The sequence below is a fragment of the Syngnathus leptorhynchus genome, chromosome 1, assembly GCF_054491065.1.
Source record: "Syngnathus leptorhynchus isolate UIUO chromosome 1, UIUO_Slep, whole genome shotgun sequence".
NCBI classification, from domain to species: Eukaryota; Metazoa; Chordata; class Actinopteri; order Syngnathiformes; family Syngnathidae; genus Syngnathus; species Syngnathus leptorhynchus.
In genome coordinates, this window is record NC_141195.1 from 23,126,015 (window position 1) to 23,142,865 (window position 16,851).

Here is a 16,851-nt window from a genome sequence, read left to right on the forward strand (position 1 = left end):
CAAATGTAATGAAATACATCTTTTTTTTTATGTTATTGTGAAAAAAACATACCAGATAAGGAACCTTGTCAGCTGCTGATACTTTTCTCCAGATCTTCATGATTTGCTTACAGCGACTCGCCCAGTCTGGGAAAAGGGACAAAATATCAAACATGTACCTAACAACATTCATCAAATGATGATTGTTGCCCACACACACCCGGGTAGTCCTGTTTGAGAGTGGGAAAGTTGCTGTTAGCATAAAGCACGGGAGAAATGGTGGAGAGTTCTCCCAGCTCCTCGTCTTTCTCCCATCGCTGGAGACTGCGCTGGTTGTAGGACAGCCCGTCGCCTTCCGCCTCGGTGGGGGTCGGTGGCGAGGAAGGAGTCGCCGGGGTAGATGGGGTAGCCCAAGGACTCTCCTCACCGCCGTTTGGGCTGAACATCCCAGCTTTTTCCCTGAACACAATTCAACAGGTTGAAGATCACGATTAAAAAATAATTCATGCATTGTCTGGAGCTTAGCTAAATAAGAAAGGTAGCTCTCCCTACCGCATGTCAAAGAAGGGTGACTGAGAAAGGGCGGGGAAAGCGTCCATGACTCCAGCTGAGGGCAGAGAACCTACAAAAGATGTCCATTTCAAGTCCGAGCTTCAAATGATCACCGTTCCGATGCAAACGAAGGTGTCCCGCTCTACACACCTGAGAGGAGAGCTTTCTGTGGCAGGGCGCCACAATTGAGTTCTCCCTTATTGCCCTCTGAGATGGGCTTCATACCCTCCAAGGTGGAGCCTTCGGACACTCCTAGCACCTTCCGGAAAAACTGCTCCGAATCCTGATTCTCTACTCCTTGTGGTAGACCTAACGTGAAGACAAGAGTTCAACGCCTCTGAAATATTTGCCGGGCTCGGCGACAACCATTACCTTCACGTTTGTCCGCATCAAAGCCACGGGGGTCGGTTGACCCTAGGTCCTTCGGTGTTGAGGATGGCGCAGAGACTCCTGAAAAAGGACGGACGGGTCTTGACAATGCAGTTCCCGAGTAAGGTGTGTGTGGAAGTGTTTTTGGTTCCTAACCTGCACCTTCTCCCTGAGCCAGCGGGGCCTCACGCCCCTCTTGCTTGAGATGACGCACCATTCCATCCTTGGCCTCGGCTAGCGAGACGCAGAAAAAGGTCACACGGGAATGCTCGTTTGTCGTTACATGATGCGCTCAAGTCGTTTTCTTACTTTCCGGGGAAGTCATTTTGCAAGCGGATGGTGGCGGTAATGGAGGTTGAAGAATGCATGCAGCTGGCCTCTGCCCGGGGCTCGTCAATACGGCCTTCTTACTCAAGTCGATAAGCGTCTTTCCAAAGAAAGCTTCCTATAGAAAAAAGAAAAAAATGCACACGTGGATTTCACGCAAGGACGAAAACCGAGACAGACCAACAAACCTGGAGATAAGCTGGAAACATGTCTTCGAGTTTGCTTTTCTTTCGACCTCGACGTTTCTTCGCCTGTTCCTCTCCGTCTAATGGTTTAGGGTCCATGATGTTATCCGTGTCAGGATGGGGTCCTACTTCAGCGACAATTATGACATTACAAAAAAAATTTAATAATAATCATGATTGCATATGAGCACACTTTGACATGAAAATTCTTTTTTTGTACTGACCCTCTTCGATGGTTCTCTCTATTGGCTGCCCGTCTAAAGTAGTCTCTCCAGCCAGCTGGGCAAAAAACTCTTTCTTCAAGCGTGTGTGACACTTCCTTTGTCGCACCATGAAGCCTCCAATTCCTAACGCCACAAATTCACGTCAAACGTACTCGAAAGCATGTGCTAAATCTAGCTTTCAAAAAAAAGTGAGCCTACCGGGCCTGTAGGGTTTCCGTTTTCTTTTTTTGCCATCTTCTGTATCGTCCACCCCACCTTTGAGAACATCGCATTCAGCCAAGCCGTCTGCGCCTCCATCAACGCCACCTTCTCTGTCAGGGCTTCCGGGATTCTCCATCTTCGTGTCACAATCCATAGACTCCCCACAGACTGGACAGATCAAATAAATCAATGATTAAAAAAAAAAAAAAAAATGGCGGTGCATTTCTCACGCAAATACGCTTAATCGATAGGGCAAAAACGTTCCAACCTTTTCCCTCTTCCCCTTCGCCTTCCTCCCTCACGTCCATTCCATCAGGGCCTCCTCCTTCACAACACAAAGTGCCGAGGCGAGAGCGACGCTGCCGTCTCTTCAGCAAGGGAGACATGGAGATGGTCCGCAGCAGGGACATCCCCGATTCGGTAAGCCATACACCCTCTAAGCGGTAGAACTGCGGCTCTGTAAAGTTCACCAGGTGAGAAACAATCGAGCACAAACCAAAAAAAAAAAAAAAAAAAGCCACACATTTCACTAACCTGGCTCTTTGATCCTTATCGAAGCCATGATGGACGACTCAACTATGGTGGCGAAAAAAAAAAACATGAAAATCATCGTGTTTCATCCAGCAACATTGCCAGAACGTTTTGTCATTTGTGTGTGCTTCATACTCACCCACAGGTTTGGGAACATACGGGCTGCATGACGTACAAGCAAAGCCCTCATCGGACGCTTGTTCCACTTCGTCCTCGGTATATAAACTCTCGCAGACCGCATGCACCCATCTTCAAAAAGAGCCACGTGACATTTGGAATAAAACCAAGAAGTCATTGATGGAGAAAAACGTATCCAAAAGACGTCATCATTGTTTCATTTGTTTCGATTGACGTATTTGGTTCTGGTGAGCGCCACCCACCGGTCGCAGTGCTGACACTGCAGTAGCAGCTCCTCCTCCATAAAGTTCTCTCTGCAAACCGGACAGGTGACCAGGCTGGCGCAGGGTCCACAGTGGGTGTAGTTATTCTGCCACTCGCAGTGGAAACCCGACGAGTTGGAACCGCATTGCACACAGCAAACGCACCTTGGAAAAAATCAAACCGACGCAATTAATCCATGCAAGAGTCCAAAAGAAATAGTCCCCCCAATGACAATGAGTAACAATTTGCAGGAGTCAGTAAAGCGCACCTGAATAGCTAATGCAACGTCTGATGAATGTTTTACATAAGATGCAAATTTCCAGGAATTCATTTCCATTTGACCTCATTCAAAGTTACAAGGATGAACAAAGCTTTCAAAGATTTTTTTTTTCTCCCTTTACCATTTGCATTTCCAGCCTCCCTTGGGCACTGTGTGCAGGGGAGGGTCCAAGCAGTAGGTGTGATAGCTGACGTCACAGTCGTCGCACAGCAGCAGACGGGAAGGGTCCGAAGCCTTTCCGCATACTTCGCACACGATGCATTCCAAACAGCGCCAGCCCTTGCGCAGCATGGTCTTTGTGATCTAGAAAAGATAGTGTTTGCTTGACCTCGACTTACAAAGCAATGGAAAAAAAACAAATGAACATATTCAAGGAGTTGGATGTACTTTGCTGTTCACACAGTAAGGATGGTAACACTGAGCACACTGCGCACAGGCCAATAACTGCCCCTCCGCACCCTTTCCAAAGCTGCCGCACACCACACACATATCCTGAAACAAAGCAGAAAGAAAAAAAAAAAAAGATGGATTTTCACTGTGATGCAAAATTTAAATGAATGCCTTTCAAATGAAGATGCGATACCTGGAGCAGGACAAATTTGTCAGTGTTGGAAAAAAGAACCACTGTGTTCTGCATGGTGTCGTCTTCCTCGTCATCCTCCTCTTTACTTATTCCAGAGTCGGTGGTCATGCTTAGCTGAGGACAAGTTAAAAAAAAAAAAAAAAAAGTCAAAGTGATGTTTTTGCCGTATGATTTGGGATGCAGAACTCAGCTCACCAAGAAAGCGTCGATGCAAGAGGCCATCGCTTTGAGGCGAGACCTGCCACCCCGCCCTCGCCCTCCGCCGCCTCCTCGCGGTCTGCGCTTCCCGGGAAAACTATTGCTTCGACCCTGAGATGACCACACGGTGAGTCTCCAATGGTGGAAAAACCAACACAAGGTACGCATAAAAATTCACTGACCTGTTTGACCCTTGAGCGGCCAGGGGAGCCCCGGCGCTTCACCTTTTCTGCGTGAATTTCCAGGGGTTCAAAGGGAAGCGAGTCATCCGTTTCGGAGCGGCCGAGCTCCATAGAAAGGTGAGCGTCCGCTTCCCCGGGAGAGCCCAGGAAACCACTGCTGCTCTCATTGGACATGTCATCCAGCAGCAATTCCGGCTTCACCTCATCCTCTCGTATATCCACGTCGCGCCCGTTTCTTCTCATTGGCTCGTCGTCGTCTTCATCCTCCTCCTCCTCGTCTTCAGAGTGAGGTAGGAGCCTCTCCTCCGCGTTGCCGGTCGAGCGTCCGTCTTGCGTGTCCGACGACGCCCGGCGCGTCCGGCACGGACTCGTGTCCCGCTCGTCAGCTTTGTCGACAGATGCCGGAGGAGGTGACGACTCGGGCGACGTCTTACTGAATGATTGCACGCTTTGGAATCCACCGCAAGCAGTCTTTATTAATAGAGGCTTATCCGCGGAAAGAAGAGTCTCCTGCTTGTCCACCTCCATATTTTCAGGGCCCTCCAGTGTTTCTTCTTCTTCTACTTGGGGATTTGGAGAGCATCTCGCGGCAGCGGAGCTCTGGGAGGCAGCTCGGATCACACGGCCGACCGCCTCTTCTGCTGGCCTTTCATCAGTAGGTAGACAAGGGGCGCCCTGTTTGCTCGAGCACTCTTCAGCTAGGATTAAGGAATGCATGTTATTACTTGAATCACTTACAAATCTTTCATTGGCCCCAGCCGGCCAGCTTTTTGTCCACGCACAAGTATGTAGGTCAACAGTTGGCCCTTCCTACCTGGAGACCACTCTGAAATGCACTCGGCTTTTTCTATCTTCAGCTTCTCCTCTGAGAATTTGTCGCCTACATCCGTTGGCCCAGGAGGATTAGTCTCTGCATCTACATAGAAGGGATAAAACTGGTCAAGGTCTGTTTATTTTATTTTATAAAGACTACGGACTTTACACAGAAGAAACTTTTTTTTTTCCTCTGTATACAGCAAAACTGCAAATCATCTCGGTCTGAATTGTGCCGCTGTTGTGCGCCTGCGAAAAAAACGCAGTTCCCGATTGTCAAAACCAAAAGGAGCCATCCGTCTTTAATGGATCATATCCTCACTAAGTGGACGGATGGGTGTGCTGGTGCCTCGCCCAGCTGAAAAAACTGGCTGAGCCCTGCAACTAGACACAGAAAAATGTGTTTCTGTGGAGCAATGGTTTTATATTATTGGCTGGCTAAACTGCTGTGCAAGATTTTTATAAAAAAATAATTTCATATGTCATGTTTTCTATTCAAGTCTCGTGTGAAAGTCAGACTTTGGAAATACGTAGTGATAGCACTAGTTGTGATGGGCAGGGACTGACCTAGGTCCATGGGTGTCACTTCCTCGGCGGTGGCGGCGCCCGCCACGCCCACATCAGGCGTGCCCGGCGGCTGTCCTCGTATCCCGTCTGTCTGTTCTTCCGTCGTCACGTTGGCCTCCGTTTGGACGGTCATCTCCACCAACTGTAGCTGCCCCTCGGCCTCTTCCGTGACCTCTGCGCTTTGAGTTTCAGCTGCGTGGGCGTCGGTGAGACGCTGAAGTCGATCCTCCTTGCAAAGCAGGCAAATGTTCTTGACGTCCGGCAGCGCGCACTCTCTGTGCACCCACCTGGGAGAATAAAAGACGACGGAATATTTTGACTGAAAGAAGCCACAGAGGAGCAGTGTGCGTGTAATTGCTGAAGAAACCTGTGGCACAGGGCACAGCACTGAAGAGCCACGGATGGGCGCGCAGCTTTGCCGCATACGCCGCAGACGGCGCCGCGTTGGCGCCGGCAGGCCTCGCACACGGCGTAGTTGTCAAACCACTGCGCCGAGCCCGGCAAAACCAGTCCGCGAACGCCGCACTCCATACATACGCGGCACCTCTGAAAGGGTTGACATAGCGAAGAGAAAAACCTGATCGACGTAGCCCGAAAACTTAACTGCAAATGCTTGAAACTCTTGGGGTTTTTTTTTTTTTTTTTAAAGAAAGGGTCCACCTTTAACAGACGACGAAGATGACTTACTCTGCATTTCCACGGATCCGTGGGGAGGGAATCCATGGCGGGCTGCAGGCAGAAGGTGTGGTAGCCCTTATCACAGGCATCACATACTAACATTTTGGAGTCTTCACCTGGTTGTCTGGAGAATCAGAGCGAAGCAAATGAGTGGCATGACATCCCAAGAAGACACGGCAGGTGAAGCAAATATTGGGGCTGCATGCTAACGCATTGACAGGCTGGAACTCACCGACAGGTCTGGCACACTTTACACTCCGGGCACTGCCACCCCGCCCGCTGTATGGGCGTGGCCCCGATTTCTAAACAGGCCGCGTGATAATGTAGTCCGCAGCCCGTACAGAACAGCAAGTCTGTGAGCGCCCCTGCTAGGTCACACACGGCGCACCAAGACTCTTCCCCGGCTGTGAAAGTCCAAATGTAAAAGAACATCATGGTTAATGCCGCCGGCTCCAACTGGTGCCTTCATTTCAAATTGACGGCATGAAGAAAGATGCCTCTGTTTGATCTTACCCAACTCTTGGGCTTGGTCTATGTGCTGCGGACAGAGAAGGGCCAGCTGCTTCATGGATTGGAAGGAACCACTGGCCGCTGCACAGGGGAAGTGGTAAAAGGTAGAACAGCCCTCGGCATGGCATCGAATGGTTGCGCCCAGCCGTTTGCAGTATTCACAAAGCTGGAAAAAAAAAAAAAAAAGTCGTCCACAGGTGTGACGTGAAAACTTTGGTTTTCATCTTTTGACACTGAAGCCGCTTTATAGCCTTACCCGCTGCGTCCCTGAGATAACAGCCTTGTCGACGTTCACCAAGCCGCCGCCGTCGTCCGTTCGTTGCACTCCTTCTGACCACACCGCACACCAGTGATGAACCCAACAAGCTCCTGCATTTCAAACAGCATCATTAGGTCATCATCAACAGACATCATCTGGATATTTGAGGGAGCAACTGTTGTCTGAAAATTAACCTGAGTCATCAAAGAGTGACGCCAGGGAGGAGGTGTCCGAAAATCCAATGGAAGACAATTCATCATTTCCGGGCGGTGGCGGCCGAGAAGCAGACGGTCGGAGGGTTGGCGGTTCTGAAGTCGACTCAAAGTGTCGGAGTTCCCGTTGTCCGTGAAGGCTGCGCTCCACGCAATTGCAAAGAGCACAAGCCCTCACACTCTCCCTACTCAAAACACGAGAAAAGAATCTGTGTTCAATATTGTCAACGGGAAGCGGCGCCGGCCTGCCAGCAAAGCGAAGAAGGAACATACTCGGGTGGACTTGAAGATGCGGCGGTCGGAGCCGGCACATCCTCAGCAGCGGGGAGAGCTTGGGGCTCTCCTTCAGAGGAGACGACTTGGCGAGCGGGAGCGTTGTCATCAGCTGAAAAATACATTCAAACGCTGACCGTCATAATAACATTTTTTTTAAGGCCAGGACAATACATTTTTCAAAAACGAGCACGATAGGGGGATATGATCATTCTTTCTTTTATTGCCACTGAATTATGGTGAACCCTTTTTGAGGACAATTAACTTTTAATTCTCAAGAAAATGGACTATTCAAGGGCAATAGGAACCAAAACAAAAATAAATGGCTGAATGCCGGTGTCGTACGTGTAAATGACAATTGATTGAGTCTGGAAAGTAACGCTGTTGTCCATTTGATTTATTGTACAATAATATATGTTATTGTCTAATAATTACCACGACAGTCGTAGAGGTGAACGCATCATTTCACAGTGCAAAATATTGCAGATGTGATTCTGAGAAATTTTGACTGAGGCCTCACACAATGTTTGAATACAGAAGACATTCCGGGGTTACCTGCTGGCTCAGAGTCGCTTTCGTCGCAGTTTGACTTCTGCTCGTCCATCCCCCAAACTGACTTTGACCTCCTTGACAGAGATCTGTGGTGTCACAATACAGATGTCTCAAAATAATGCAATACCACTACTATTAAGTATAATAACAACAACAATCATAGTAACAAAAGCGAGAGCTAGATAATGAAACAATAAATAAAATGGATGACGTCCCATCCATACAGCAAGAACATGCAGATTCTCCCTTTTTAAAATGCAAATGTTTATTACAATCCATGTTAAATGAACACAAAAAAATAATTACTCCATACCAACCACCTTGTACATAAATGCATCGAGTTTTTGTCCCAAAGTAATGTGGCTTGGCGTGAGTCATTGACCAACATGGGCACTAATGCAATCGAGTGTACTTGAGAATTGAGCAAATGAGCGCGAGTGATGCAGGAAGTTGATACACCAGAATTCACACATAAAGTGCTTATTCACCCAGTAATGCATATTGCAAACCGGTTAGATAACAACACAAACAGAACATGATATGTCGTAACAAACTAATTGGGGCGTTTCAGATATGCCTCCACCTTCCAAAAAAAAAAAAGATTGCCCATATTGAAGATACACAAAGAAAAGACAACTTCCGCGTTACAAGCTTCCCGTTGCAGCGCTTTTGTTGTCGTGCGGAAACAGAGTCGCTCACATTAAAGTTCCGCTTGGAGCTTCACGCCATCGACTTGGAACAGTACAGTAAATCAAACGACGGCCTCGCCATTGTTTCTGCAACACGACAAATAACACGGAAATGTAGCGTGGGTCGTGTTTGGCCAGCGATCTTTCATTCTACGAACCGTCAATGTCGATGGAAAGCGACTTTTTGCACGCAGCCCCGTTTCAGCCGAATGATAACATGGCAGAGTCCCCAATGTGTGCTCGCATGATGATGGTCTTTCCAATGGCAGGGGGGAAAAAAACAACAAACGAACGTGCGCGGCGCCAGCAGTGCTGCAACTACGATGCTAAGTTACAGAACAAATAGTAGCACCGTTTCCAAGTAAATATTCATCATGTGCTGCCATTTACACACCGCATTTTGGAAGAAAAAAAAAACTCGTCTGGTGGACGGACGAATATCTTTCACGTGTTTGTCATGCATGGGAGATATAAACATTATTGAATGCGAGAAGAATATCAGGTGTATAAACAACACTGCACATGTCAGCAGCATATTTTAAAAAACAAAACACCGCCTTGGGCTCAACTTTAATGAACGCTATTTGGTTGGTCCAAAAATCAAAAGGTGAACAATAGAGTAAATTTGGCGGAAGAGCGGAGAGTGGCGACATCGAATAAAATGTGACAAGTCGAAACACTCCACGATAACGAAAGCACATGATGGGGAATGGAAAAGCTAGTTCATTCGTAGGCTTTGGATTCGAAAACGCATTCGCGAAAAGTGGTGAGTGATGGCAAAACAGCAACCTGGTTTGACACTGAAAGTAATAACAAATTAACTTTCGTGGTGATCGCATTGTGCTGGTAATCGCAAAGAACATCGTAAACAACATCTTGTAAAGAAAACATAACACGGCTGGATGGTAACAGTCATATGAATCATTACTCAATGTAAACACCGATTTTGAGGGCTTCGTACGGGTCCAGCAAATAGCCTAGTCCACATCCCTAGCGACGGACTGAAACGGAAAATCGAACAACTAGCGATGGTGACGTAGCAGCTAAGTGTCCCGAAGAGTCAAAACTGCGAGAACTACGTTTAGTCGCATGCATAACCGCATTCACTTGTGTTATTAACACCTGCTAACTTCAACTAAAACACTCCGAACGCCGTCACCAAGGAACATGAACCAAGCCGAAGTTAGCGCCCAGGTAACACGGCTACTTCCCCAGCAAGTAGACCGCGTCATCTGCTACAAGCTAACAGCTAAATGCTACCGAGAGCGGAGCCAACATTACCCGGTCTAAGGTCAGGGTTAGTGTGTCTCGATTTACGCTTGCCACGGCAAGTTGGGGAAAGTCCCAATTGACGCCACTGACCTTACAAAAACAAAAGCGTCTCCTCATACATCAGCAAAATCCAAAGAGCCCCACGGCAGCTTCCCGTAATGCTTCTGGTCGCTTCATTTTATGTAGCGGACTAACGCTGCTGCGGCTAGCCGGCTGGAGCAAGTGAGAGGGAGAGAGAAGGTGGGGGAAGTGCACACGGGCGGAAGGCTACCGACGAGCTCGCTCACACTTACTCGGTCGGTTCTTACTCAGTACACTTTACACAAGTGCGCCGAGAAAGGCTACCTGAGCTAGCTCATCGCCGCTTCGGCTTGCTGACAGAAATCGAGAGGCACCGTTACGTCTCGTAGAACCACGACAGTCCCCATAAGTGTTTTCGTTCTGCGAACATTCGACCGAGCTTGTGGATGTAGCTTCAATGCTAACGACTAGCCACTTGTGTTGTGGAATCCTTCTGGCGAGGTCGCACTTTTTGCACTGCAAAAAAACAACAAAAAAACACGCATTTGACGTCGTGCTTTACTTGGCAACATATTGTTACTTATGTCTTAACTTTGCATGAACCTCCTTTCCTTTTATCTACATTCCAATTCACACTTGACCAAACTGCGCCAAAAAGAAGAACATTTACCAGGCGCTCTAAAAATCAGCCAATCGTGCGATACGAGTAGTCAGTGTGTCAACGTTTCGGGCATCTAAAATTAAACTAATGCATTGTTTATCTTTTCCTGCACATGAGTGTGCTAGTTGGCAGGCACAGCGCGGAAACATGGAGGATATTAACACTCGATCGTATTGGAGGTCAATTCGGTTTTCAAAGCATGGGAGCCATTTTCATGAGGTTGTTTCTAACTGCAGGCGCTTCGTTGCGACGCATGCAAGCGCTCTGTTCTCGTGGATGACCCGACCCGGAGGTGCTGATTTTTATTTGATTTGGTTCAGCATTGAAGCAGATTATTTTGATCCTGATTTATTTCCCACAATTCTGATTCTGCTGGCTGGAATCGTAAACAACCTATGAAACGATAGTATGTTGCTTAAAAGTCAAATGAATGCCCTCCAACTTCCATACTAGTTTGGATTGACGACCTTGATGATAAAACTAATAAGTGATATTGTCACTGCACTATTGCTCGTATGTGGAGACCTTTGTATGACCCCCAACACTTCTTACCAGAATAGAAATCCACACAACCTGTAAAGGAAGACCCTTGAGGTTCAATATCAAAGAATTGTACTTGAACAAAAGTGTAAAAATTGGTCTGAAGTCTATATCGTCCTACTTATTCAAGCGGAATAATACATAAACAAGTGCAGGTTTTCATTTTGAAAATAGGTTGTTACTAGGCCTTTGCACAGGATTAGTTACCTCCCCATTCAGTTTTAGCAAGATTGGATTAGATTTTTTTTAGGGGGCGGGGGGGGGGGGGGGGGGGGAGACTGGTTGGAGGACAGGCCGATCGGCCAATGGTTGTAAATGGAGGGTGGTATTAAGGGCACCCGATTGCTCCCATTCGCCGGCAGCCAAGCAGAGTGACTCCCTTTCCATCTGCTTCCCTGCATCTCAAGGATAATCCCTCAGATGACACACACAGTGTTTACAACAGAGCATGAATCAGGTAACCGGACAAGAGCCAGATTGACACGCAAATCATTCGACGCAATATCGATCTGGGAACGCTCAGCTGTGGTCTGCTCGGGGAAGGGGGGACAATTAGGTACTTCAAGCTGATTGGGCCATGTGTCAAAGTAAAAAAATATATATATATATAGTCAAATACAGATACCTGAAAAATATGCTTGAGTACAGCAACTATTTCATATTTGAGGAATTCTAAAAATAAATAGTCAATCCACTTTAACTAAAATTTGAGACCCGAGTGCGCTTCAAAGAACCACCGCTAGATGGCAACCTACACTTCTTCAACTCACTTTGGTTGCCTTGCAATGGGAAGACACTATCAGTAGGTGGCGTTACTGCGCCAATAAGGTCGTTCGCTAACTGCCAATAGACCCCACAGAAGAAGAAGAAAAAAGGAAAAGGGTATTTTGTGATTAAAATAACAGAAAACATGATTGTCTCGTTAAATCACATTTTAATGTTTGATGACAAAAGGTGAAGCCGTACAATACATATGGTGCATTTATTAAAATATGAAATATATATTACGTTTCAGATGGTAGAAAAATAGAAAATCTATTGTTTTGGCAAAATTCGAATAATGCATGTGAAAAATATTCCAAAGAATAATTACAAACGATCCAGTGCACTGACAGAGTGAGGTTTAGTTATCATACGGTGGAAGTGAACAAAAAAAAAGAAAAAAGCTATACCTTAAGGATGAAAAGAGTTTAAATCTAAAACCATACATCCCACACTGTACAAAAGTCGAGCATACCAGTGCACGTTTGATGCCTGACGCTGGATTGGCATTCTCCGAGCTCCATCCGCATCCTGACATCTGGGAAGAGAAGTGTTCACGTCGAAAGCTCCATTACGACGGAGCCGGGTTGTGTTGGTGCCAGTTGTCTCTTCTCCCGTTGCGCTCCCGCCCCAAAACAGGCGCTGGACTGAGAAGATGAATCGCAGAGGTCCAAAGGCCCAGTGCGCCAGCGGCTGCCCTTCCACTAGCGCGTAGCTGGACACCAGCACGCCGTCTACAAACAAAGTTCCGTCTTCTGTCAAAGGCGCGTACGCCCCCGTGCTCTCTTCCACCGAAACGGAACGGATTCGAGACGGCCCTATTTGACCGTCTAGCCTCCGAATCAAAACGCAGTGCTCGGCTCTGGCTCTGCTGGCGAATCGCGCTTGGTACTTGCTATCGTCAAGCGAGCAGTCGGGGTCCAAGAAGAGCAGGTGGTGCGGCGTGACGGCCAATCCATGGCCGTCTTCCGTCTCCAGAGACAGAAAGGTGACCCGGGCCGCCGGGTCCCAGTGTAGAAAGAGCAGAACCGAACTGAATACGATTCGACCCGTCGTCGAGGCGGCCATCACTTTGTCCCCGGGGGTGAGCGAGGACATGCTTTTCTGCCTTCCTCCAGCAACAGTCACCCGGGCCCAGCCTGGGAAACAGCCTCCTTTTTCCACCGCCACCGAGTGATCTGCAGAAAGAGACCAGTTGAATCCATATCATCAATCAGGAAAACGCTAGAATGTCATATCTCCACAAATGACCTTCAATGACCTTCAAACATGCAAGTTCGGGACTTAAATTCTCTTTTGCAGACGCACTGAGCGTGATCTTACCAGCTTTGACAGAGCAGTGGATGTGATATTTGGATTCGTAGTGGACCCAGTCAAAGCCCGCCTCTACAGCCAGCTGGGCCAGCAGCCCGTATTTGTCCGTGTCTCTGTCGTCGGTCGTGATGTCCACGGCCCGACCTTCGTAGTGCAGGGATCCGGCAGGGTGGTGGCCGTCCTCGTCCCAGGCCTCCGTCACCCGCAGGTGCACCCCTGGCCATTGGTTCATCACGGCGATCGCCAGCCTGTTCAAACATTCCTTACAGCGCTACAAGAAGGGGAGGGGGGGGGGGGGGCAGTGTCAAATTAAGTCATCAGCATGTGATAAGAAAAACATCAACACAGTAAATTTTAGAAAAGGTCATCAAAAGTTCACAATTTGGTCTTTTTGGTTGTCTAAAAGGAAAATGGGTGTCTTGGGAAGGTTGGGAAACGCTGCAAAGAGTAAATTGTGCCCAAGAGACTCGCTGCCTAAATAGGTGCATTGTTCTTTTTGTCCACTAGAGGGCGCTATGATGTTTTTGAACCGTGACTAAACTGCTGTGAAATTTAGGACCGGATTAAATTGATGTTTTTTTTCAACGGAGAGTGAAGCTAGTATGGAACAACAAATCTAAATATTTTTATTTTTTGTAATATTTTCTATTTTATATGTAGCTACTTATTAGCTATTTATTTCAGTGGGAGAAGCTTTTACGCGAATGAACCATACTGTCAAAATGTTGAATGGCATTTTGGTTGCACACAATCAAACCCTGTCCATCTTTACGGGAATCTTTCTGACATTCTTCTCACAGAAACAATTCTCAAAACGTGTTGCGGTTGTGCCCACGAGCTCCAAACTCCAGCAGAGTTGATTTTGCTTTGAGATCAAACTCCCAAAGATGGATAAGCATGATGGCTTTTGAATTGGACTTTGCTAAATTTTCCAGAGTGAATGCCTTAAATTTTCCAACGGACTTTAGTAAATTTCAGAAAATCTGACAAAGGTGTTTGCACATAAAATGATGTGGTGGTGCCATATTTGGCCTAAAACGCAGATTGCTTGGCATTTGTTTCAAGTCCTATGAAGCGATTGTGCTTTCACGGATGTTTGAAGGCCACTCAAGCACAAATGTTATCATTTATTAACAGGCTAAAAGCCGAATCCAGCGTTTCCAAGCGTGACCATGGAGAATTGTACTCGACGTGACTTTTTCAACACGTTCTCCCTCATGTTTTAATTGCTTGTCTACTGGTACAGAAATTCCTCCTCCACGAGAATGTAAGAAAAAAAGGCTACAGTTGCGACTCGGCCGCCGCATTCCTTTGCCTTTTTTGACAGGGTGACAGAATAATCAAGGCCTTTCTCTGTCTTTGCCAGCTGCGCCAAGCGTGAGATTCGAGATCAGAGCGCTGACTCCTCGGCCTCCCGTGGGCCGGCGGAAGGACGGCGTCGGTGAAGAAAGCGATGTCATCAAACCGGGCTCTCGGGCCTTTTGGAGCGAGCGGACGGCATTTGCCGAGAAACTGTGGGAGAAGGCGGATCTGAGCGCCGCTAGCGAATATGCGCGAGGCCGCTGGGAAATTGTATTGGCGTGCGCGTTGGAATGTGACAGCAAAGGGTGAGAAAGAGGCACAGAAAGCAAACGTTCCTCCCAACAGCCGTCCAAGAGAGAGAGGCGTTTCATTGTCACAACTACAATAGTGGCTTTTCCAACGGTGCCATTACTTCAGCAGGCGGGAATTTCGTATAGGCGACCTTTCTCCAAGTGCTGCACAAAGACTTGCTTTCACATTTGGGCAAACTAGCCAAAACGGCCAAAAGTGGGCATGAGAAGGGCACGCATCACAAGCGCCGATATTCATGGGGCCACATTTATTGCCTAAACAAGCAAAGCGAGGATTCCCATCGCATGTGCCACAAATCACGCTTGGGTTCACAATCCAAATGCAAACTGCCTTGAAAATATTATTTTTCAGGATGCACTTGTCCTAGCAGTGTGCAAGGTGTTTGGTTAAATATTAAAAAGAGCTGCTCGCGAGCATTTGGGCCTCTCAAGGGGGAGTGCTGATTTTTTTTTTCCCTTAAAAGAAGGGAGGTAGAAATTTGTTTGTGCCAGGAGCAAGGTCAAATGGCAAACAATGAATGAAGGTGAAAAAAAAAAAGCTACCTTAGTCATGAAGCGATCGGCGTTGGTGTTCTCCTCATCTTTGAAGACAACATCCGGGTTGTAGTTGCACACCAGCTCGTTGAAACGATCCGAGTTCCTGGTGATCTTGCCCTCCGCTCTCCCGCTGGCTCCCAGGTTGTTCTCGGAGAAGTTGGGGAAGAACTGCTTGTAGCGCATGGCCGTGAGTTTCCTGGGCCTGGAGCGGACGCCGTAGCCCGGGCCCGGCCCGCATCCCTCGGCCAGACACAGGCAAGTCCACAGGGCCAGCAGGCCCAGCCGGGCTCTCTGGGCCCGGCGGGGCTGATTCATTTGGGAGGCTTGATGTTTCAGGTGGGGGGCATGCTCAAATCTTGCTCCATTCCAAAACGCTACTAGCTTGAGCATCAAAACTCAGGTTTCGGACATCCCTTTGGATTGAAATGGAACCGGAAAGTACTAGTTCTAACACTTACAACACATTTCCGTATGAAGTCTCGAAGTTTGACCTGGTACGTATGAGTTGGTTGGAAGCCACCTGAGCAGCAAAAGTCATCTTCATCTTGTATACCTGTCACGTCGCTCAAGTCCCCCCCCTCCCCCCCGCCCCCGGTGCGTCTTGGCGCGCGCTTTCAAATCGTGTCACGCTATCATTCTCTTGTGCACGCTTTTCCAAGTCGGAGCGAGCCTCACGTAGTCCTCCTCCTCTTCTGTGCCTCCTTCTGCGCAGCGTCCGCTCTTGTTGACTCACCGAGCTGCTGGCCACCTTGCAGCAGCCATTTGGGTCTTATTAGAGTCGGCGGCAGCAGATTGCCCTCCCTTCCTCCCACCGCGCCAGGACAGCACACGCCTCCTTTCAATGCAACCTTTGAAAGGACCCATGATTAGTCAGTCCGCTTGTGTTAACAACAATGACACCCCCCCCCCCCTGTCATCAACATCTCGGACGTTCTCTCGTATCCAAGACAAATGAGGAGAGACAGTTCAAATGCACTTTTGGTTCATCAATCAATAACCAGGAAAACCAGGTCAAATATTTAGAAGGTTAGGAGGGAAGAAAAAAAAAAATCAAGTGTGTGTTATTAATAGACGGACTTGAAAGTGAAGGTCATACAGCGAAAAACAAGTGTCCAACCTTGACACCCCTAAAAGTCCGCCTTACTTCCCGTGTTTGAGGAACCAAGCTGGTGCCCCCCAAGACCTTTCACTTAGAAACACTCGAAAACAACATCTTTATTTTTATCCGCCTTAGAACAATAGAGACATGAAATGCGTCTGATAATAATGCTATGAAGAGGGAGGGCGCAATTGTTAGCGGTCCTAAGACTAATAGTGACACCTTGATATATTCAAGTTTACTTTGTTCCGTCACTATACTCGTACTCCATCAAATCATTTTTCCAGCCTCCACCACGAAAAAAAAATCCTAATCCATTTCTTAATATTTAATATTAGTAATAATAACAATAATGATTTTATAATAATAATGATGATGATGATGATTTTATAATAATAATAATAATAAATAATAATAATAATAAAGGAGTACAATTTAACATTAGTAATAATAACAATAATGATTTTATAATAATAATAATGATTTT

General features: G+C 47.3%; 2 protein-coding genes across 9 annotated transcripts in view; both read right to left on the reverse strand.

The window, feature by feature from the left end:
* The window catches only part of kmt2d (lysine (K)-specific methyltransferase 2D), a 28,887-nt gene extending 17,817 nt beyond the window's left edge, over positions 1 to 11,070 (reverse strand). For 2 of the 8 annotated variants that reach the window (XM_085911630.1, XM_085911481.1), the window contains exons 1-30: positions 8,177 to 8,674; positions 7,860 to 7,942; positions 7,305 to 7,416; positions 7,014 to 7,216; positions 6,817 to 6,929; positions 6,564 to 6,726; positions 6,283 to 6,454; positions 6,060 to 6,174; positions 5,740 to 5,918; positions 5,373 to 5,659; positions 4,807 to 4,908; positions 3,993 to 4,690; positions 3,808 to 3,921; positions 3,613 to 3,726; positions 3,417 to 3,521; positions 3,151 to 3,332; positions 2,749 to 2,913; positions 2,508 to 2,617; positions 2,372 to 2,413; positions 2,106 to 2,294; positions 1,835 to 2,005; positions 1,637 to 1,759; positions 1,416 to 1,537; positions 1,210 to 1,345; positions 1,057 to 1,134; positions 904 to 981; positions 682 to 840; positions 532 to 601; positions 200 to 438; positions 53 to 126 (exon numbers count right to left, since the gene is read on the reverse strand). In XM_085911630.1, the coding sequence (XP_085767756.1) occupies positions 53 to 126; positions 200 to 438; positions 532 to 601; positions 682 to 840; positions 904 to 981; positions 1,057 to 1,134; positions 1,210 to 1,345; positions 1,416 to 1,537; positions 1,637 to 1,759; positions 1,835 to 2,005; positions 2,106 to 2,294; positions 2,372 to 2,413; positions 2,508 to 2,617; positions 2,749 to 2,913; positions 3,151 to 3,332; positions 3,417 to 3,521; positions 3,613 to 3,726; positions 3,808 to 3,921; positions 3,993 to 4,690; positions 4,807 to 4,908; positions 5,373 to 5,659; positions 5,740 to 5,918; positions 6,060 to 6,174; positions 6,283 to 6,454; positions 6,564 to 6,726; positions 6,817 to 6,929; positions 7,014 to 7,216; positions 7,305 to 7,416; positions 7,860 to 7,942; positions 8,177 to 8,244 (4,566 nt within the window). In that variant the 5' untranslated portion in view covers positions 8,245 to 8,674. Of the gene's footprint in view, positions 1 to 52; positions 127 to 199; positions 439 to 531; positions 602 to 681; positions 841 to 903; positions 982 to 1,056; positions 1,135 to 1,209; positions 1,346 to 1,415; positions 1,541 to 1,636; positions 1,760 to 1,834; positions 2,006 to 2,105; positions 2,295 to 2,371; positions 2,414 to 2,507; positions 2,618 to 2,748; positions 2,914 to 3,150; positions 3,333 to 3,416; positions 3,522 to 3,612; positions 3,727 to 3,807; positions 3,922 to 3,992; positions 4,691 to 4,806; positions 4,909 to 5,372; positions 5,660 to 5,739; positions 5,919 to 6,059; positions 6,175 to 6,282; positions 6,455 to 6,563; positions 6,727 to 6,816; positions 6,930 to 7,013; positions 7,217 to 7,304; positions 7,417 to 7,859; positions 7,943 to 8,176; positions 8,676 to 9,907; positions 10,073 to 10,110; positions 10,406 to 11,051 lie in introns of those variants that run through there. The other 6 variants (XM_085911399.1, XM_085911984.1, XM_085911896.1 and 3 more) reach the window with 6 other exon arrangements.
* An 892-nt stretch (positions 11,071 to 11,962) lies between these two features.
* dhh (desert hedgehog signaling molecule) lies at positions 11,963 to 15,820 on the reverse strand. The gene is made up of 3 exons (XM_085913380.1): positions 15,272 to 15,820; positions 13,125 to 13,386; positions 11,963 to 12,979 (listed from the first exon to the last, which is right to left on the reverse strand). The coding sequence occupies exons 1-3, from the start codon at positions 15,653 to 15,655 to the stop codon at positions 12,213 to 12,215; spliced, it is 1,413 nt and encodes a 470-aa protein (XP_085769506.1). The 5' UTR covers positions 15,656 to 15,820; the 3' UTR covers positions 11,963 to 12,212.
* Between the last annotated feature and the right edge of the window lie 1,031 nt (positions 15,821 to 16,851).